The sequence below is a fragment of the Centropristis striata genome, chromosome 19, assembly GCF_030273125.1.
Source record: "Centropristis striata isolate RG_2023a ecotype Rhode Island chromosome 19, C.striata_1.0, whole genome shotgun sequence".
NCBI classification, from domain to species: domain Eukaryota; kingdom Metazoa; phylum Chordata; class Actinopteri; order Perciformes; family Serranidae; genus Centropristis; species Centropristis striata.
The window spans coordinates 12,970,249-12,992,027 of NC_081535.1; the positions used below are offsets into that span (position 1 = coordinate 12,970,249).

At 38.2% G+C, this 21,779-nt stretch overlaps 3 protein-coding genes across 3 annotated transcripts; 1 reads left to right on the forward strand and 2 right to left on the reverse strand.

Moving 5' to 3' along the window:
- Positions 1 to 162: 162 nt before the first annotated feature.
- Positions 163 to 7,709, reverse strand: pcyox1 (prenylcysteine oxidase 1). Its single transcript, XM_059357261.1, has 7 exons — positions 7,441 to 7,709; positions 7,066 to 7,213; positions 5,329 to 5,535; positions 5,043 to 5,217; positions 4,705 to 4,916; positions 3,890 to 4,042; positions 163 to 3,210 (listed from the first exon to the last, which is right to left on the reverse strand). The coding sequence occupies exons 2-7, from the start codon at positions 7,175 to 7,177 to the stop codon at positions 2,540 to 2,542; spliced, it is 1,530 nt and encodes a 509-aa protein (XP_059213244.1). The 5' UTR covers positions 7,178 to 7,213; positions 7,441 to 7,709; the 3' UTR covers positions 163 to 2,539.
- Positions 7,710 to 7,881: 172 nt separating this feature from the next.
- On the forward strand, positions 7,882 to 10,189 carry fam136a (family with sequence similarity 136 member A). The gene is made up of 3 exons (XM_059357263.1): positions 7,882 to 8,160; positions 8,245 to 8,385; positions 9,295 to 10,189. The coding sequence occupies exons 1-3, from the start codon at positions 8,074 to 8,076 to the stop codon at positions 9,481 to 9,483; spliced, it is 417 nt and encodes a 138-aa protein (XP_059213246.1). The 5' UTR covers positions 7,882 to 8,073; the 3' UTR covers positions 9,484 to 10,189.
- A 1,609-nt stretch (positions 10,190 to 11,798) lies between these two features.
- gmcl1 (germ cell-less, spermatogenesis associated) lies at positions 11,799 to 19,055 on the reverse strand. The gene is made up of 15 exons (XM_059357262.1): positions 18,695 to 19,055; positions 18,045 to 18,222; positions 17,813 to 17,936; positions 17,054 to 17,150; positions 16,858 to 16,955; positions 16,626 to 16,738; positions 16,466 to 16,531; positions 15,830 to 15,914; positions 15,652 to 15,742; positions 15,416 to 15,556; positions 14,973 to 15,042; positions 14,741 to 14,816; positions 14,511 to 14,656; positions 14,228 to 14,315; positions 11,799 to 14,116 (listed from the first exon to the last, which is right to left on the reverse strand). Exons 2-15 carry the CDS (start codon positions 18,218 to 18,220, stop codon positions 13,976 to 13,978), a joined length of 1,512 nt encoding a protein of 503 aa, XP_059213245.1. The 5' UTR covers positions 18,221 to 18,222; positions 18,695 to 19,055; the 3' UTR covers positions 11,799 to 13,975.
- Positions 19,056 to 21,779: the final 2,724 nt, after the last annotated feature.

The window sequence follows — 21,779 nt, forward strand, 5'->3', positions numbered from 1 at the left end:
GAAACATGTACTCCTCATTTAATGATTTAACCATTAAAATAAAGGCTTTTAAATTATTTTTCTTCATCGTTTATATTATATATATGGAGAGCCTGTAATATGTTTCTCTTTAACTTGCTCTCTTCCCTGTTTTCCAAAAGCAACAGACACGTACATAGCCAAGAAGGTCTCATTCCTTTATTGTGATTGTAAACATTTGCAAAACATACTGTTTGGTCTGGAATGTTTCAGTATTGTTTAAAATCTGAAATCAAAAGTTTTGTCTTTAAAAGCCTAATTTTATTTGTGCAGAAGAAACCAGTCTAAATATTCTACATGGTTGTTTTTTGACATTTGCAAAGAGAAGTAAGTGTAAAACTGATGTAATTCATATTTTTGCTACAGTATGTGTTGACATATACTCACAACCAGAAAACTTCTTGCAAAAGTCTCGAAAAATACACCTCTAAAAGTGCTTAAAAAACAATTAGCAAACTACAATTTTCTTCCAAAAGTGGCTAAAGAACATGGAAGTGGTTTAGGTTGCTACAGTAGGTTTTAAGCGACTTGACATCTTATAAATCACAGGTACAAAATAATTCACAACACATTCTCCTCAGTGTGACAACAAAACACACAAATGCATTGTACTTTTTCAGTTTAGTCCCTGTGGCCTGACTTTCACCTTCACTCATTAAAAAATGACAGGAAGACCCAAAGGACAAATGATTCCTAAAATTAAAGGGAGACTTATTAAATAAAGCCAAATACTCTGATAGCTTTAAGGCACAATCATAGTTATAACAAGCTAAATTTATACACCTCGTCAGTATGATTAGACTGTCAATTACAGTCTTAACATTTTCAATATATTAAACAGTAAGAAATACATGGGCTTATTATTCCTTTTTTAAAAGACATAGTTTAAGATTAAAAATATAAATTACTCACTCCGTTACCTCAAATTCTTGAAGAAACTATGTTTTTCTTGTATGCCGTCAAGGTGAATGGAGATTGAAAGGATAAAAGGTAATACAGGGTGAATAATGACACAAATGGTCATTTTTACAGGTATTCCTTAAACTGTCATCAATAACATCTGATTTATAAAAGACAAAGTTTTAGCGGCACAAGTTAATACCATATACAGAAGTCTGCCGAGGAGGTAGAGACTAAGAAATCACCAAAGTCGCATAAATCCATCAATAAAAGGACATGTTGGACAAGCTGATTTGCTAGAAGTTAGCCATACCGTGTTAACAACAGCAGCATTGCACATACAAAAAAAATCATCTAAAAATCATTTCACACATAGACAGAGGAACACTTAATATTATGTGTGTACCCTGGAGTGCAGCATGGTTCACAGTGATCCCAAAATCCAGCACAGTACAATGTCGACCCACCTTTTAGTTTGATTTGTTCTGCTTGTGGTGAATAATAAATAGTTGCTCCTGTTTAGGTGATTAATTGAATCAACTTTTTTTTTAACATAGTTTTGGTGAACATTTTAATCACCACGTTAACTACGGAGATACCTGAAAGCAGAGATGACGCCAAAGAAAAGGAGTGAGTTTTAAACAAACCCCCAGGCTAACAGATCGACTTTCTGGTTCATCTTTTAAAACATGTTCAAAGTGGCTGTGTGCACAAGTAGTTTTCCTGTGCAACAAGGGGTTAATAATGGTTTTACCTTAAAATAAAACGGCTGAGCTGGTTAAACTGTTGACTTGACTGCTTGTGTTTTTTGCCATGAGATTTCATTGTGGCTCGTGATGTCACTGTTTTTCCCAGATCTGAGCAATTACTTTGCTGAGTAAAAGAGAGAAATTACAGGTGCTTTAAGAGGAAAAAATCTGGTCCAAGTCTTATCTAACTTGTTTTGTCTCCTGTGTTTATGACAGATGAAAATAAAGGTTTTGCCAGGATAATCTTTCTTAATTCATTATTTTTTAAAATGTGTGAAACAAGTTGAAAATAAAGGTTTGGTTGTATTAGTTCATCTGAGAAAACTGGTGAAAATGTTTTTGAAGATGAACATAAATTGTGAGGATCATTTATTTGTTAGTTGTTATAATAAAATGGATGCTTTTAGCACTTGAACAATGAAAATAAAATGTTGAAAAAAGAAACCCAACTCAGAAAAAATAATACTGGCAAAACGTTTTCTGTTCACATGGCAAAACTTTTTTCTCCACATGTTCAGCAGATGAAATAATAGTTAGAGATTTGCCAGGAAAATCTTTTCTTTGTACTTTAGGTGTGCTTTAGTTATACAAACAGAAGAGAAAAGACTTGAGAGAATAAGGAGGAAATGGATTTCTTTTCTTACTTGGCTCTCAGAGCTTCCATAAGAAATGGTGGCCAAAACTACAACAATGGAACAAAGTTTCAATAAACCACAAACTGTTCTCTAAGGCAGCAGAGCACCACAGATACCTGATATAGAATGGGATTTGTCCTGACAGAAGCGTTGTTATAGTGCAACAGGCGTGACCAGGACTATCTGAGTGGGTTTACACTGTACTTGATTATTATTATTTATTTATTTTCTACCTCTTCAGAGTTCCCCTCTTAACCGGGTGTGCAGGTCTTCCTGGTCGATCTTGCTGGCCTGTTGGTGCCAGCGGTGGTGTGCCAGCAGGGCCACGTTCCTGGCAGAGATGGCGCTCATCTCCATGGCGCTAGCTGCCCACTCTATAGCGTTGATGTAGTACAGCCGGTTGTGCAGGATGAAGGGAGGCGTCTTACGGTGCGGTGGGCGATAAGAAGGATACGCCAGCCACCGAGTCTCCGACACTGAATCCCAGGAGAGGAACATGTCCTGCAGCTGCTCCTCAGTCAGCGGCTTTGGGGAGAAAATCTTCCAGACTTTGGTTTGGCTCGCAGGTGGTCGCTTGTACCCCTTAGGGATGTGCACAGGGTCAAGAGAGCTCAGGCTGTTTATGATGGAGCCCTTTGAGTCCGTGGTGAGGATGTCGGACACAGTGAATTTGGAAGCGGGCTCTGTGGTCCCCAGGTAGGACACGTTCAGCATGCCGTGGACCAGAGTGGAGACAGTCTGGTGGTAAAGTCCGGGGTAGTGCGACGGGATTGGAGGGGAGAAGCCTGAGAAGGTGATGTCTGACTTTCCCTGGTGAAGCGGTGTTGCTATTATTACTATGTCGTACAGAGAGTGTGCTGAGCCTGATTCTCCAACATAATTAACCTCATAGAAACTGGTTGTGGTGCCTGAAAATGGGAGATGGAGGGAAGTTAGGATGAAATATTTAACATTAAATGCATACCATACAGGAATGATCCATTTCTGTTTCTAAATGCAAAATTCAAACTTGGCCCCTAATCCCTGTTTCAATAACAGTGAAACAAACTCCACAATCACTCTCATTTTGGAAGGATGAATGCTCTTGGCATTTCGCCTCACAATATTTGCGGTTTTTTTTTCAGAATAATGCCCAGAAAGTCCTGAACGCAGCAGAATGAAAAGAAAAGAGAAAATACCGATATGGAGCACAGCCTCTTCAGTTACAAACACGTCTAGTGGATCATAAGTGATGATTGAGAGGGACTATTTCTGTTTGAGACAATAAATCATAGGGCTCAAGACTGCGTCGATTTTGTCACATTTTGCAACCATTTTTGGAGGAGAAACGATTACATTTTGGATCTAGGAGCACTAGTGCAAATCACAAATATTCCCGTTTTTCTTCTAATTAGCCTGGACAAAAATAGAAGCATGTTGCATTAAATGTTGATTAAAATGGAGCTCCTAATTTTGTGCTGGTGCTCCTAAAATTTGAGTCCGGAACCCTGCAATGATTTTATGGAAAATCCTGAATATTCACATAAGAAATCCACTAGTGGGAGAAAATTACCAGTCCTGAACCAAACAAAGAAATGCAAAAAGTACCTGTCTTGGATGGTCGAACTTTGACTGAGATGGAGGTCACTCTGGCAGGTATAAGGTCACTTTTGCTGTGGTACAGCAGTCCTGAGCACACTCTCTTATTGCCTTCATCCACTGCCCACAGGCCTGAATCTGCTCCTGCCAACGACACCGCCCCTAGAACACAAGTAAGCAGTAAGTAAGTAAATACACTTAGTTTTTTAAGTTACAAACACTGAAGAAAGATAGGAAATAACAATAAAAAAATATAAAGGATGAATGTTTTTTCTACTGATATTGGTAATATTTCTTAAATGGAAAGGACAGGATTGATCACGTCCTTTATGTGCAACTCTCACTTCACACACAGGACATACACTGAATTAACATCTATTTACTTTTTCAACAAAATCTTGACATACAGATGCATCTCAATAAATTAGACTAGAAAAGTTTATTTAGGTCAGTAATTCAATTCAAAAAGTGGAAATAACACATTATATTATATTATATATTATACACACAGAATGAAACATTTCATGTCTTAATTTATTCAATTTCTTCTAATTTTAATGATTATGGCTTACATTTAATGAAGACCTAAAATCCAGTGTCCCAAAAAGGTTGTTTTTTTTTTTGTTTTTTTTACAAAAGACCAATTTTAAAAAGTATGTTTAATAGGGCAATGTTGGCCTCTGAAAAGTATGTCCATCTATATGCACTTAATACTTCGTTGGGGCTATTTGACTTGAACTACTGAAAATGGACTTTACCATGATATTCTAATTTATTGAGATGCACCTGTATGTAATGAAGCAATCCAAACTTGTGAAACATACCCACAAAGCCATTGATTCTGACACTTTGGCCATAGTTTACACGCATAACTGGTGCTACAATATCGTTGAGGAAGATCTGCGAAAATCCTTCGTCTATCATAGTTTCCTCCAGGGTCTGATTCACCAGGGTAAGAAAACTATCGCCACCCATGGCATGAAGGAGTCTATCCACACTGGAGAATGAGTAACCGTACTGCTGATACTGGTAGATCCTGTGGATAGAAGGATTTACATGACCATTAGGACACCGTACAGATCAAGGAACAGCAACTCTGTGTTGATACTCTAAAACGCATCTAAAAGATTTAGGGGCCATGACAAGTACTTTTTCTCCTTACCTCATAAACTTGTCCAAAATGCCCTCCACCCACATGTGCATTCTGAGAAAGTTGAATCCGTATCGCCAGAGAATTCGCAAGAAATTTACTATGAACCAGTCACTCTCTTCAAATGTGAGGTCCTTTCCATCAAATATTGCCATTTTAGAGGGGACATCTTTCCTTGGAGGAATACCTGTAAAAAAAATAGTAAGAGGGTCACTCTTTAAATTTTGAATATATTGGACCTAATATCAATAATGGCTTTAATTCGGCTGCCATGTCTGTTTAACTTAGGATACAATACCTAATTTTTCAATGAATTCCTTCATGTGCAGGTTCAGAGGATGGATCACTGCGCCCCCCGTCTCATATTCATAATCTCCGATCTTCACTGTCGCTAGTCGTCCCCCAACATTGCCAGGTTCAAACACGTCGATCTTCACTGCGGCTCCAAACTCCTGCCTCAGGTAAAACGCTGCAGCTGTGCCACCAATGCCTGCTCCGACCACAGCTATACAGCAGCAATGACAACACAATCAACGAACTCTGTTAAACACTGCTGGAAACATTCTCTTAAGAATATTTATATCAATATTTTCAAGTTATATTTCATTTGACACCTGCACCTTCATATTTGAGAGATACTTAAAATAGACATATATTACATGTGGTATTTTCTTAAGATGTACAAAAATTCTGTAACACAACTGCAACTTATAATTATTTTCATTATAGATCAATCTGACATTTATTATTTTTACACATTATTATTCTTGATCGTTCAGTCTACAAAATGTATATATCATATATCATATCATCATAGCATATCATATCATATCAGCTCAAAGCGACCCCTTGAAACAGTCCAAAACCTAATCTCTGGTATTTTAAAACAGAGAAAACATAAAAACCTCACATTTAGGAAGCCAGTGTGAGCAAATGTCTGGCATTATTGCTTACAACCCTGATTCCAAAAAAAGTTGGCATGCTGTAAAAACCAAATGCAATAATTTGCACTTCCTTTGCAAAAAATTGGGAACATTTTGGTTTGTATAAATATATAATCACATGCTGAATTTGATGCATTCTGTTTTTATTTATGTTTTTCACAACATCATGCTATCTCCCTGTGAATGCATATACTGTATTATTGAGTGTGCTACCACATAGAAAGCTAATATGCAGAAGATTATGCTTTGTATGCAAACGATGGGGTCTCATATTCTATTTTTTCTTTAGGTTTTAAGTACTTAAAGTATGCTTTTTTTGTTTTTTACTTGCTTGCATTTTTCATTGCAACTGAATTCTGGGTAAGGACACAGTGAAGTCTCCCCCACATACATATAATGTGAACTCCTGACCTTTAGCATCCTAGAGAGGTTTGTCTATCCTGAGTTGACTCAGACTTTAAGGAATCATCAGAGCAAATAGAGGAAGTAGTTATAGAAAGGAGGGTCAGTGTTTTTTGTTTTTACATGCACGCTTTGGACATTACACCGATCCTGGCCTCCCTCCACTGGCTGCCGGTGCACTTTAGGGTTCATTTTAAGATTCTTTTATTTGTTTTTAAGTCTTTAAATGGCCTCGCCCCGCTCTACCTCACTGAGCTTCTCCCTACACGTTGCCTCTGATCAGCTGCTCCTTAGGGAATCGAGGTCCAGGCGTAAAATCTGAGGGGACCGGGCTTTCTCTGTTGCTGCTCCCAGCCTTTGGAACATTTTACCCTTGCACATCAGGCAGGCCTCCTCGCTGTCCGCTTTTAAAATAAATCTTAAAACCCATTTTTATTCGCTGGCTTTTAACTCAACATGAGCCTTTGCTCTTTTTTATTTGTTTTTATCAGTTCTTTGTGGTTTTTAAAATGAACATTCATTTTAAAACCCACTTTTATTTACTGGTTTTTACCCAGCATGAGACTCTGTTTTAGTTGTTTTTATTTGTTCTCTGTTTTTATTGTTGGTCCTGCCATGTATAGCACTTAGTATCAGCTGTGTTAAAGGGCTCTATAAATAAAGTTGATTTGATCTGATTTGATGCTTACCTATCTTTTTAGGTTGTTCTTTCAGCTCTGGGGCTGAAGCTAGACTCCTTCTTCCAGAGTGCCAAAGCCCAAGGATCAGCAGGGCTCTCAGTGACAGGGTTTGTGGATTCATTGTGGGCTTCTAGTTTTCTAATGTACCACGGAGCATCTGTAAAGGAAAAATAAACATGAGCCACGATCAGTTCCGCTAAGAACCTGAAGGCAACAGTCTCTATCAATCTTGGTCAAAGGTAACTCTCACAAGAGTTCAGACACAAACAATTACAAACGGAGGAATAGTAACATGCCTTATTAGACAGAAGAGGCTAACACTATAATGTCTGTATAATATTAAGACACTTTATAAAGACAAGGCGTTGAACGTTGTGGACTCACTGTTTCAAAAGTCAACACAGGAGGGCAGCGGTTGGTCCAGAAGTAGCCAGTTATCTTCACCGATACACTTCAAGATAGATTCAAACCCCGTTAAAACTTACAATAATTTACTTAAACAGAAAACTAAACAGTTGTCAAAAGCGACAACAAGACAAGAAGTGTTAAAAACTAACTAAACTCGTTTCACGGTTGAATCATGTCGGGGCGCCGTGAACGTCTCTCAACAATGAGACGCACTTCCGGGAAACGCTAACGTCTGAGTTTCACAATAAAAGGCCGTACATCTTAATTTGAGATAAACTAAGAAATGGGTAATTTCTCTTCACATCAGCTGCACTGGAAAGTTGCGGAACGTGGGACTCGTGGGATTATATTTTCAAGTTTGACCACACAAAACGGAAGAGGATTATTTTTTCTAAAACCGGTTGCGGTAGTAAAGCGGAAGTGACGCAATCTTGTACTCCTCTTGAACCATGCTTGAATGGAGGTGACCTTAGTTATCGTCTAATTGTAAAGTAAAGGGACTTCCTGTGGGCACCACCGTTACATTGCGTCAGCCCGGTCTGGTTTAGATGCTGAACTTACATTTTTAATACTAGTGAAGACTTTGCGGAGCGAGCAGGACGAACAGAGATGGCAGAGCAACATCAGGCACGCGTGCATGCTGTGGTGGAAGACATGGTTCAAAGTCTGGAGAAAGACCACATCCGTGTGATGCAGGTAAGTGTGTTATCTGTGGAAACCCGATCAGTGCATGCAACTGCTTTGTCAATAACGTGTGATCTGTGTGTGCTTGTGCTGCAGGGTCGCATGTTCAGGTGCAGTGCAGACTGCTGTGATCGCTCCACAGACTCCATGTCAGTGGTGCATAATTGCATCGAAAGGTGTCACACACCTCTGGCCAAAGCTCAGGGACTGGTCACTTCAGAGCTGGAGAAGTTTCAGGTGAGGGGGAAGTATGGTAATGCAAAAGTTGGGGGGGGGAAAAGCCATTTCAATAAAACTGCCACAGACCATGCTTCCTGGGGTAAAGAGGCATCAATGTAAACAAACTCAACAGCAATATATAGGAATATGCACCACATGATACACTGTATATCCAGTAAGTAATTAATGAATATGCTATTAGTATTGACTAAAGCTGTTATGCTTCTTATTGGCATTAGTATTCAAGTAGAATTTCACTAAAGTATAATCATTAAGTTGTAATAATCATCAATCAGTGTCACTGAGATTCTCCTCAGGAGATGTAACCTTTAGGTTTGTAGCTAGAAAATCAAAGCAATAAACCCTAGATCAAGTTAGATAGAACTATAATAGCAACATAACACACAGCTGAAATTATGTTTAGAGTTTAAATTTTATCAGCTCCTGATAAGTGTCAAACTGCATGAAAAAAGGGGCCATCTCATTAAACAGAAAGTGAACAAGAGAAGAGTGATCTGGCTCTGTTTTTGTGCAGTATATTTTATAATTTTCCACTTTTGGAACACCTTTTTTTCTTTTTACTTGTACCAAAATTGTCAGTGGCATCATATCCTGAAAAAACCTCTTGAATGTTGAACACTGAAAGTATTCCACGCTACTATACAATGTCACCAACATGTGTTTTGTTTTTGATTTGATGGAGAGACCCCTAGCAGAAGAAAATTATATATTGCACATTTTAATTGTCAAGAAGAAAAGCCTAAACTTCCACCACTGGTTAGATGCAACAGACATTTAAAAAATTGTTCTTGCCTCAGTTTGAGCCAAAATGCTAAGTCACCTTTACAAATGCTAAACTGTGAACTTGTCTCCTAGGATTTCTCTGTAATCAGTTTTTTGGTAAATCTAAACCCTCTCTCCCCTTAGGACCGTCTTACTCGATGCACGATGCACTGCAACGATAAGGCGAAGGATCTTTTCGACTCCGGGGCCAAGGAGACAGCTGTTCGAGCACTGATGGACAGCTGTGTGGGCAGTTGTGTGGACGACCACGTGAACCTGATCCCCAGCATGACCCGAAGACTTAAAGATAATTTGGACTCTATACAACAGTAAGGAGCGGGATAGATGACTGTAGTCCGTCCTGGAGACTCAGCCTGAGGTCATTACACGTACAGAAGTGCAGTCTCAGTCAACTCAGCCAGATGGACCCGTAACAACTGAAGAATAGAGGGAGGGATTTAAGTGATGCAGAAGAGATTTGTCAGGTTTTAGCGGCTGTGACTATGAATGTTGGTGTTGTGGAGATTCAAACTGCGTGCTGTGAGATTTGTTTTTGTTCTATGTATCATCTGCAGCTGAGAAAGAAATCCAGTAATGCACCACATCATTGTGTGTGAACAAGATGCCAACATGCATAAAGAGAAGTTTGCATTTTTAAAACATAGACACAACTCACTCAGTGCATCTGAGGATCACAGTTTGAAATATAAAGTATACCACCCAGTGACCATGATGTGCATCTATTCCTGCATAAAGTTTTGAAAGGAGTTTATGTTGAATTTCTGAATTTCTGCCAGTATGAGCCATCTCATCCCTCCTTCTTTATTGTTCTAATTTTATTGTTGTTCAGTTGTTCTGCGATGCTCTGACCTATCATGGTGAGATATATTTATATATCTGTATTAAAAGTTCTGTAGATGGACCTGTTTTGCACTGCATTACTTCCATAATAACGATATGAGCTGCGCTGGCAGGTTTTAAAGGCACAATACGTCATTTTCTGTTTGTTTTTTTTCATGATAAAAATCTGTTTCTCTGATACTGTTTGGTGGACAGCTGCTGCTAATGTTGACTCAGGCATATTTCCCTGATAACAAAAGACCCAGAAGTCAACGTTAAAAAATGAGCTTTAAAGTGTACTGTAAAAAAGTTGGTTTCAACTGGATGAAAAGTTAATTTAAGACAGCTTCTTGCTGATAACCACAACACTGACACATGCCCAAAGGAGACATGATGTCAACACTGACAGGTGACAAATACATCGATTAAAATTACATTTTTCTTTTGGAAACATTTGGGATAGTTCAAGTATACAGCTGAACAAAATATATTGCATGGATCTAGTCTTTTTAGGGCCCGAGCACTGATTAGTCTTAATTTTTTTTTTTTTTTAGATATTTTAAGGGGAAAGGGTAAATGGCAAGACATTAATAAATGCAAGTAATGCATCTCTTACATATTTTATTGACTGTAAAAATCTTGGTACTGGGTAGCCAACACTGTATGACGACAGTCTGACTTACTGCAGAACAACATTGTACATTAACAAATACTATAACCTGATCCGATGTAAATCCCACAACCAATTTAATTGTTCCAATTCCAATATATCATTTAGGTTCATGAAAATATTATTTTTGCAAAAGTAGCATTTTTTGATTAAAATAGGCTCAGTAACACTTTTGCTTTTGAAATTAAATTGATATAATGTATTTTCAAATCTCTGGGTGGAAGAAAGTTATTCATGCAAATGACAAAATAGAGGAAATTTTTAAAATGTTTTTCTTCTCCCTGATGTGCAAAACAAACTAATCTAAAACCGCAATAAAAACTACGATATAAGTGGAACCATGGGCTTGTTAAACTGTTTCCTCCCCGAGTTTACACCTTATGGAAAAACCTGTGTTAATGCTTAAATGTCGGAAACAGCAAGTATGGGTAACGCTTTATATTAAGGTCCTTCATAACCATTAATTAACAAGTAATAAGGCATTGTTCTCGCTTTAGATCCGGTAGTTGCAAAAAGCATAGTTAACTTATACTTATAATAGATGAGCAATAAAGTATATTTTAATATCAATAAGCAAACAAAATAAGATTAATAAAGGCATGGCAAAGACATAATGGGTGGGTCATGGGTGTTTGTAATGCCATTATTAACACTTATATAAGCTTATAAACACACAATAATGTTAATAAGCATCTTGTAAGGACTTACAAGGGCCTTATTACTTGTTAATATATGGTTATTACAAGGACCTTAATATAAAGCGTTACCCAAGTATGTTGATGAGTGTAACAATTTTTTCCCCTACTTGGTGCTAACCCTCACCAACCTTTTTTTGCTCTATAATTATCCATTTCTGCTACTGAACAGAAATCAACCTCAATCTGGACCATTTTGCAGCAGAGAATATTGTGAGTATAACTGGTTGTTTTTCAGTGCTCATCTGATTAATGAAGATGATGCATGTAAACAATTCGTCACACCAAGTGATAAATGAATCACTGACATTAATAGAATAGAATAACACCGCTGGTGCTGTAAAGTTTGTTCCAATGATCGTCACTGAGTAGGAAATCCATCTACAGAAGCATAAATACATGGATAACTACAGCTGTAGTAAACAACACATAGGATCACGTGATAGCACCACAGCCCATGTGAACGGGCATTTTTATTGGCTGTCGACAACTGTATTTCCTTTTTCAAAAAAATAATTCCATACAAATACAAATGATGTAAAAAATAAATAAACAAAAACACCTTAAACCTCATGAAAGTTACAGTTGCAGCTATACAGGCGAGCCATACTGACTTGAATGAGTTAGCAGTACGTGTCCACTTGTTTTCAAAATAGCATGAGGTAACAGATTTCCCAAATTGCCAAACAAATAGTGAATTAATCAATAGTTCAAAAGTGTACAACAACATAACTGGGGAGCAGTTAAAGAGCCTGCCTACAACAACTAAGTGCACTGCAGAAGAGGAGCAGTGGACTCAGGTAACAACAATAAACGGACAGTGAAGCTGGTAAACACTGCAGAAAGTCTCAACATTCTGCTGTGAACATCAGAGAGCTGGTGTCAATGATCACACGTCCAAGTGAAAACTGTGTAAATGAGGCATAAAAACTCCCGGATGCTCAAGTCTCATGGAAAAAGATAATTGGGTTAATTTAGATTTTTGATTTCACAATACAGCTTTACATACATGTATGTAACATCAGCACGGTTTCTCTGGCTTTGTGACTTAACTTTTATCACTTGGATGTTGTTTTGTAACTTGAATATGGCAGTAAATGTTATTTACAAAGTACAATGGATACTTGATACAGAGTATAAACCACAGACGTTTGTGGCATAAACTGGGAGTATTGATGCTATTAGAAAATCTGAAAAGCGTAAACAGACGTTGCTCTGGTGTAGAACAGCAGAGACAACTTAAGACCCACTGAGCTGGACATTCAAAGGTTAAAGAGTAATAAAAACACAGGCTGAAACTCCTGCTTTTTACTGCATCTAACTATTCTTTCTTCACATTTAAAAAGTGATGTCTGTGAAGTGTCAGCTGCGCTCCATTTGATCATACAGCTTTTCACATAGCGACAACGGCAGAGAAATCTGCTTAAAAGATGTGCAGGTGATATGTGGTAACAGGTATGATGCTGAATCTCTTTCAGCTGATAATCAGCAGGTGGAAAAGATGCTCAATCTTTATTTTACATTTTTTACAGCTTCTGAAGGAATACTTCACCTGCTAATTCATTTGTATATCAATTACCCACCCTGTGTTCTCTTGAATTACTGAAGAAAACTTTGTGTTTCTCACACCTCCATGGTGAACAAAGAATCTGAAAATTGTACTAGTAAGTCCTTGAACAACAGCACAACTGTATCAAAACATCGGTTTACAAACGCAACTTGTACAGTATAATCCAAGTCTTATGAAGTGTCTCACGCTTGCGAGATATACATACCCGGGTGACAAGCACTTAGCACAAGATTTGTTTACACTTGCACAAGACACCATGGAAGTGTTTTAAATGGACCGTGGAAGAAGGCGAGAATAACAAACTTTTCTTAAGTATTCAAGACAACATGGGGTGAATCGTTCATATATAAATGTTAATTTTGCATGTGAAGTATTCCTTTAAATGTTGGCAGAGTTTGTTCAGTAGATTCAGCCCCGAGTCATGTGAAATATGTATCTAGATTGTGTACAACACTGTTGGTAGACGTTGCATTTTGTGTGCTAGCTGCACAAAGCTGTTGATTCAAGTCATTGCAAACAACAGGTGAGTTTTCAAACAAAGGGCTGCACCTGTGACCATATCCTACAGTCTATTTACACATGGTCAGAGTGAACAACAGACTTGAAAATTCCCATACAAGTCAGTAAAGGTCCAGTTTCACCTTGTGGAGCTGATCCCTCATGTGGTTCCCATATTCCAGCCCCAACACCCCCACAGTGGTTCCATCAATATAAGTAACTTGGAGGATTTCCGTCTTGAGAAATGGTCCAACATCCCAGTGCAGAGAATTCATGGTGGAGGTTCAAAGTGTGAAGCTGCTCTGAAGACAAATCCCTCCTGGTCACATGTGTCAGTCTGTTTACGTGTAGCGAACTCTTTATGTGCCAAAACACTGATTACACAGATACAAAACACTTTCCCTAAACACCCCAGTGTGTTACATAGCATGCAGATGGTATGTTCAATGTCAGAGTGATGTTACATGCGGCGGTGGATTGTACATACAAGCTTGTGTCAGTGTCTCAGCGTTACCAGAGGAGTAGTAGTAGTTAATGGCTGCTGAGCAGGCATCAAGACACGCTGCGAGCAGTGCTTTCTTGTTCTGAGGAGTCTGGACGCTGGTCCATCTGAGGCGACGTATACAGGAAGTTACAGCACACGTAGAGGGGGAATGTTAGCAACCGGCTGTCCAGGTTCATCACCACATACTCCTGAGACATCGAAGGGAGAGCAAGAAGATTAAGCAAGTCGAGAACTGCATTTTATACAAGGTAATAAATGACAAAAAATTTAGCCATTAACATCTACAGGTGCTCACTGACCTGGTCTTTCTCCAGAGTGAGGAGCTGGTAACCTGTTGAGCGGCTGCAGACTAGCTTTCCACGGCTGTCGAAGGAGGCAAGACGTAACCTGAAGAAATTAAAAATTATCAAAAGGTAGGTTAAAGACTTTGCAACATTTTCTTGCAGAGTTAGATGAGAAGATCGATATGTAATGCTACCACCAGTAGCTTAAAATAGTAAAACGGGAAACATTGAGCCTGGGCTGATGCTGTTCTTGCAGCTGTATTTAAGTTAATATTCAAAGGTCGGCTGCACTACACACCTGAATGCCAGATGCCTTCGAGGTTGTAGACTCACAGCGCCCCCACATGGCTGACTCAGAGTATTTCTTTTGAAGACAATGAACCGGTTTGTGTAGGTCACCAGCAGGTCGAAACCAAAGTTAAAGCCTGTCCACCGCCAGCAATACTGAGGAGATAAACATTTGTTTTTTTGTCAAATTAAACAAAACAGGAGCAAAAGTTACCATAGCATGAAGATTGTCTGACTCACATCTCCATCTTTAGTCAGTTTCCTGCCGCACCTCATACTGCTCAGCTCGAACTCGTCTTTGTTTGCTTCCTGTGGACTAATGATAGAAAGGTGCTTTTGTCATCCCAATAGCATGAAAATGATGCCACATGCACGGTTTTTGTGGTTAAGTACAGATGCCACAGCAATTGTAAAATACAGGTAAAATAAAACAGTCCACTTGCACAACAATCGTTCAGTCTCAGCTTCTTACCCGTTATCATTGTCAAATTCTGTCCGGAGCATTGCGAACCACTGGGTTTTGTACACCGACGTTAACCAATCTGGAATAAGTTTGAATAGAAAATATTAGAGTCATTAAACTCACAGAAAAGACAAGTCCTAGAGACGTAAATCTTAGAATGAACCATTGTGAATCTGCTGTACAATAGGTCTTAAAACTTATATTAAATGTGAAGGTTAACCAACTGATTTTTCATTTTTTTTAAATGGAAAAAGAATATAGGTTTACATTACTGGGCTTATTTTTCCTAGAAGAATTAAGTACTTTGAATCTGAATTAAAATGAAATCACTCATTCTATTCTGAACAACTTTACAGCTTTCATACGAGCTAATGAAATTAAATATTTCTCTTTTCAGAGCACACAAGAAGCATATTCATGATGAAATTAAGTCAGAAGGAGCCACAACTTACCAGGGGGCAAAATATTATCTCTCTCCAAGATGCGTGCAGATGCAAGATCGTTGATGATATACTGGAGACGAACATATTTGAACACTGAACGAAAAGCTTCGCCCTCCTCAGTGCTCAAGAAAGGCTCTTTCTCACACAGGTCTGTAGAACAAAGTCAGTTGGAAGAAGAGTTAAACATCACTGTGTGGCTACCAATGACAGATATCACTCTTTCATAAGATGTGGCCTTAGTGTACCTGTCCTGCGCTTGCAAAGCCACGCATCAGCGTCAGCCAGAAGCTGCTTGATTGGGCCATCCCATGACGGATTGATCTGTAGAAACATCCACTGCAAAGAGAGAAAGGAGGGTTTTCAGAAATGTGTCTGGTGCAACAGTGTGTGTGTATCTGGGAGATATAAAGCGTATACATGTACCTTTTTCAGAGCAGTGTATACATCCATCTCCACCTGCATGACAAACAGGTCTGAGGACTGAATGAGCTGCTCCATCACATCCGACCTGTAAATGTAGCCCAGACAAACAGTGAGAATGATCATAGATAATACTTCAACATCAACAAAGCCATATGATAATCCTTATTTTAAAAGACACATCACTACAACTATTTGAGATGTTTTAATTTAAGCTGGAGTAGCCAGTTTTCTGGAAAAGATTTAATTCCAAATTTGAAATTAGCAACCTACTCCTTTAATACTAGTCATTAATTTCATTTTCATTTCTTTGCAGTGGAGGCAGCTGCTGCCAATACTGGAATAGCAAGTTTTTCTGCAGGTTATTTCAACATTGAATCAGCTTTCACCATCTGAAGCGAGATGCATCCTCTCAGACCACTTGAATTACAATAAGCCGAAAGATTGTTATGGATTTTTGGCACAATAATGCAAGAAAAACTGCATTCCAGAACTTTAAAAACAGCACATTGTAATTTGTAATTTTCGATCATGCTGATAAAAAAACAGATTCATTGTCAAAAAAGTTAGTGATGACTAAAGAAAGGATATAGGATAGAAGTTGTGAAAATTTAAGGACTACGATCTGAGCAAACATACCCAAGTTCTTTCATCAGGTCGACATTTTGGTGGGTCATCAGGTTGTTGAGAAGCCACTCAAGACACCTGCAGAAAGAGATGAACATATACTGTGTGATCTGAGCACAAGAAAACTGTTTTTCCCTTGAATTACTGTGAATTAAAATGATCAAAATCTGACTTCTTCATGACTAAATCCAAGCCATAGATGCTGGCACAAGCATAGTAGCCACACACGGTCTTCGCACTGATGTTTTCCTTCATGGTCTCTCCACACTGCTGGATCAAGCCATCCTGCAGACAACCACAAACCATGAGACTTGATTCGATTTTGTGTCATATGACTGCATGCAAAAAATCAAGATTGTAACTTAACACTTGAAACAATAGTTGACTTCTTTCAATGTACTGACCAGCTGTAGCATACAAGCAGCTGCAAGAATACTGACAACTCTGCTGGGCTTGATCAGAACATCATCCCGGTACAGGGACCCAAACACGACTTGTAGAGCTACACACACACACACACACAACAGTAAAGTTCTATCAGTAAAATACATAAAACATGCAAACACAGTCGACTGCTGCTTTCTCTGACTGAGGTCTCACCTTCAGTGTCGATGTTCTGGTCGGGGATCTCCAAGTTGATTTCCATCATGTTGGACTCCTTCCAAGAGCCGCTGAACATGCTGGAGAAATACCCTGACTGCAAAATTAAAGAAGGAGGGAGAGAGACACAAGAAAAGAGGGTTTGAAAGACATGTTTTTTTTTTCTTTTAAATGCCATAATTACTCCATTTATCATATACAGAGACAGTAAAAATAAAGTATTGTAATGTTCAAAACATAAATAAACTGTTGTACTAAACAGATCCTGTAACAAAAACATTGAATCCTGCAATCCTCAGAGACACCATAAATGACTCAGCTGAGATCAACAGTCGTGTTTCATTTAAAATTCAGGCTGTTTACACACAGAGAATACAAGAGTAATATAAACAGTTCAAAATGTATAGCATGCAGATCTTAAGCCCCCCCCCCCCCCCCCCCCCCCCGAATTGGTAATATTTGGCCATAGTAGATATAGATTCAATTTTATAAAATAATTTGGATTTATAGCTGTTATGCTGCACAAAATACATTTTTGAGTTCTTCCTTCTTATAGCCATGATTGTGCCATTTCCATAGAGGTCTTATGACCAGGACTTATATATGAAAAACAAGGTCACAGTGAGGGAAATGTGACAGGAGCAAAAAAACGCCCTGAAACTGCTTTGGGTCTAGAGGGTTCAGGAACAGACAACAATAACCCACAGGAAATAATCTATCAATGATTGTGTTTCTGGTGTTTCTGTACTGATGCTTTACCTGGCACAGGTACACTTTGTGGAGGTTCCACTCCTGTCCCAGAGCACAGATGCGAATGTCACTGTTTTCCCCGTTCAGGAACAAAGTCTGATAAATGTATCGTGATGTGCTTTTCAATTTCTTCCTGCCCCCGTTTGAGAAATATGGAGGAGAGACAAAAACAAATGTAGATACAATGTTGATGACTCAGAGATATTGGACACTGAATTGTTGTTTTTTAAACCACACTTGCCTGCGCGGTGTATCTAGTATGGCATCATCCTCCTCTTGCTCACTCTCACAGTCACACTGGGCATTTCGTTTCCTCTTCTTACACTCACATCCATGCTTGTGGCTGGTACTTGTGCCCTCTGCAATCTCCTCTGGTCCCTGAGAGGGGGACTGGAACCGACTGCCCAGACTTCCCATCACTACACAAACAACAACAATCCTCAAAACTAACTGCAATCACCTGAAATCTATCTAGAGATTGCAACAGCGCTGCATTAATCAATAAAAGCATATCAATATTATTTAAAAACAATCATTAGAGGAGATAGTGTTACACACAGTGGCTTTTTGCAGGATTGTGATAAAGCTTGTGTTGGAGTTTTTTGTTAGTTTTCTACGGATTTCATCAAATTATGAATGCAGTTCCTGACGGATCTGTTGATTGTTTCGTTTATAAAATTTAAGAACATAACGACAAATGTCCATCACATGTCACAGACCCAAGATGACGTTTTTAAATAGCTTGATTTGTCCCACCAACTGACATTTCGTCTGGTATTTTCATGAAGGGTCATTAACTTGTCACCTGAACAGAACAGTCTGATGTAAGGTCTCCCTCCTGCAGCAAACCAGATGTACAGCATGTTTAACATAAACAACGACAGAGCTCACCTGATGATCAGCCCCGGGCAGGCTGAAGGAGAGGTGTAGGGTTAATTTGGACGGTAAACACCGGTTGATAATCTCAGGTCAGACAGTCTGTCAGGCGTTGACGAGCCAGTTGAAGAGGAGCTAACCTCAGAGCTAGCTTAGCTGACACAAATGTACGAAAACAGGTCTGAAAACAATAACAGCGCTGCTTCTGACAAGCTGAGACTCCACGGAAGCCTCCAGACCGCAAAAGTATCTTTGGTTCCAGTTACATGTTTCTAAATTAGGGCAAATGTAAAACCAGAGGCAGCAGAAGATGATGTGTTACTGCCATAGACTGTATAAATTACTGCCCTGAAAAGCTGTGGCTGCTTTTGTTATTCTTCTTCTCTTGCTGGTTTAGTAGCATTCACGTCACAGCTGGCTGCTCAGCTCTTTGGCGCCACCTATTGGGAGACGGACGAATTACACAAATATGGAAAATTACTGTCAAATCTATCATGAATCTTTTGTTTGCATATCGTCACCCTGTTAAAATAATCACCTAACTCATTTTTTCAAGTTTTGCAGGAAACACAAAAAACTTCACCAAAAGTGTAACATTTGACATTTATTGATCAATTCACTCAAAAACGATGTAACAAAGGATGGCTATTGGCATAGTAATAACACTGTGTGTAAATTATGTAACTTAAGAGAAATAAATGACTTAGGCAATTTTTTTTAACATGCCTTTGTGAATGAGCAAGATATGGTAACATTTTATTCTGAAGGTGTCTACATAAGAGTCACACAAGCCTGTCAGAAACATGACATGACAAGTATCATGAGTATTAATGTTACTTCAAAGTGTCATTAATGTTCATGACACATCCCATGCCATGTTTATGACACGCTCATGTCACTCTTATGTAGACACCTTCAAAATAAAGTGCTACCATATCTTGCTTAAATCACAAAGGCATGTTCAAAAAATTGCCTAAGTCACATTTTATTTTGACTTAGGCATAATAAATCTGCTTAAGTCACACACTTGACATACCATTATCTTAAAGGGGTAAAATCACATGATCTGATTAGCTGAGGATGTAGGCGATTTTACCATAGGTGGCTGGCTGGCATTGTGAGGAGATGATTTCGGCCAAAAAAACAACAATTTTGACAAAAAATTACTTAGGCAATTATTTTAACAGTGTGACGATTTGTCTATTGTTCTTTGATTTAATAAATCCTTCAAACATCACCCATACATTTAATTCACCATAAGTGTTTAAACCAGATGACCATCCCATAAGATAAAATAAAACATAAAAATTTTATGACAAACTATGCATTAGTCCAGAGCTGACCAGTCTGTCTGGTTTCTTTTGAGTCCAAAGAGCACTGCTAAATCAATAGTGTTTAGTCTTGCATGTTAACTCTGATGTCATTGCCTAATGCAGACTTTAAGTAATTAGGAACCTTTTAGAGGAAAAAAATCATGATTGAGAATCAATAATATAAAAAAAAACACATCCCAAAATGTTTATTTGTGCTATTAAAACACAATCTTCTTTATTTTTGAGACTGACATGAAAGGTCTTGTAGGGTAATTTCACTTGAAGTTAAAAATTGCTTATAATCTAAACACAACTAACTAAATCCAGCTAAGCTGAGAACATTATCTGTTTCCCCTATAATTAGTGCCAAATTACACAGTCTTTAAAATCAAATGAAAACGGCAATGGGCCTGAAACAAGAAGCTTCCTTTTGATGTTGAAACATTTTGTTGTTTACAGCTGGGTTGTGTGTGTGAGACAGTGCCGCATCCAAGGCAACCAGTGCACAAAGGTCTTTCTGTTTTGCCACTTCAAAACCTCTCATTGCCACTCATCTCTTAAGGACCCACCCAGGTAGACCCAGACCACACTGAATGGAGGCTAAGCCTTTACCTGAGCTGGACAAAGTGTTTAGTCCACAACCACCTGTAATGGCCAAAACCTACTACCAGTTCAAAAGGACAATAGAGTTTCAACACAGACGGTATCCTTCAAAACCTTTCGATAATTCATTAAAAGCTTCAATCTAAGAGGTACTCAAAATTCTACAGAAGACTATTAGTCAGTCTGGATCAGCAGGGATTTTGTGAAGTTATTGGATTATACTATCCTGGAGAAAAAGTCAAGTAAATAGTAATTTTCTTCTGTGAAGAGTGGTAATCTATGTTTAATTCAAAATAAGGTTGCCTTTCACTCCCCTCTCTCTTTCAGCTGCAGAGTAAATAACATTTAACAACATCAACTCTGACATTGCCACCTGTCTTCTGTAATGTGACTGGCAGCTTCCTAAAACCCTAAAATCCTGCGATTAAATTCCTCACAGCAATAAACAGGTCAATGAATTTAAAGCTGGCAAACAGATGTGAATATTCAGCACGTGATTGCCCTCCAGTGGTAACCTGTGATATTGTAGTCAGAGGCTTGAAATACTGCAGGAAAAAGTCACAAGAAGAGTCACAAGATGTATATTTTATAGTAGATTATGCTTTTGAAAACACAATATGTAGCAAAGAGCACTGATGTGGGTTTGTACTACTCTTGAGTCCAAAAACCTCCAGAGTTATGCCTTTGCCCATGAAGTTTTAAGGTAAAGTTTAGAAGCAAATCTGATGAAAAGAGGTTTCTTGAAAGTTTTTGAAATATTATAATTTCATTCTAAAAATTATCCAACTAAAGGAGAGGAAGATTAATACGGAGGAAAAGGCTGTTGCATCTCATAGTTTTCAGTGTTTGACAATGTGAGAAAAATTACATTATTTTTTATCTGGATGTGTATTTGTAATTGTGTCTTTCTAGTGTATTTAATATAGTGGATTTTTGAGTGAGTATCTTATCTATGAATCTTATTTATCATATTTCATAGCACATTTTTTTACAGTGCAGACTCAACATAAAGGTACACAGAGACAAAATATGCATTTAAATAAATAATATATTTTTAAATTTTAATTTGGATAAATAAAGCTAAATAAAATTAGTCTTATATATTTAAGAGTCTTATATTCAAATTTCACCCAAAAAATGTTGAATAAGAGGTTTCCTTGGCATTTATGTTTGTAAAACTTGCC

Bases quoted from the DNA above. Each gene is read 5' to 3' on its own strand.
- pcyox1 (XM_059357261.1), bottom strand. From the start codon at position 7,177: ATGAATCCACAAACCCTGTCACTGAGAGCCCTGCTGATCCTTGGGCTT. The intron at 5,536-7,065 runs GTAAGCATCAAA...GCTGCTGTATAG, and splicing joins AGAACAACCTAAAAAGATAG to CTGTGGTCGGAGCAGGCATT. The intron at 5,218-5,328 runs GTATTGTATCCT...TTTTTTTTACAG, and splicing joins GGAATTCATTGAAAAATTAG to GTATTCCTCCAAGGAAAGAT.
- fam136a (XM_059357263.1), top strand. From the start codon at position 8,074: ATGGCAGAGCAACATCAGGCACGCGTGCATGCTGTGGTGGAAGACATG. The intron at 8,161-8,244 runs GTAAGTGTGTTA...CTTGTGCTGCAG, and splicing joins ACCACATCCGTGTGATGCAG to GGTCGCATGTTCAGGTGCAG. The intron at 8,386-9,294 runs GTGAGGGGGAAG...CTCTCCCCTTAG, and splicing joins CAGAGCTGGAGAAGTTTCAG to GACCGTCTTACTCGATGCAC.
- gmcl1 (XM_059357262.1), bottom strand. From the start codon at position 18,220: ATGGGAAGTCTGGGCAGTCGGTTCCAGTCCCCCTCTCAGGGACCAGAG. The intron at 16,739-16,857 runs GTCAGTACATTG...GGTTGTCTGCAG, and splicing joins CTGCTTGTATGCTACAGCTG to GATGGCTTGATCCAGCAGTG. The intron at 14,316-14,510 runs GTGTGTAGTGCA...TAATTTCTTCAG, and splicing joins CGAAGGCATCTGGCATTCAG to GTTACGTCTTGCCTCCTTCG.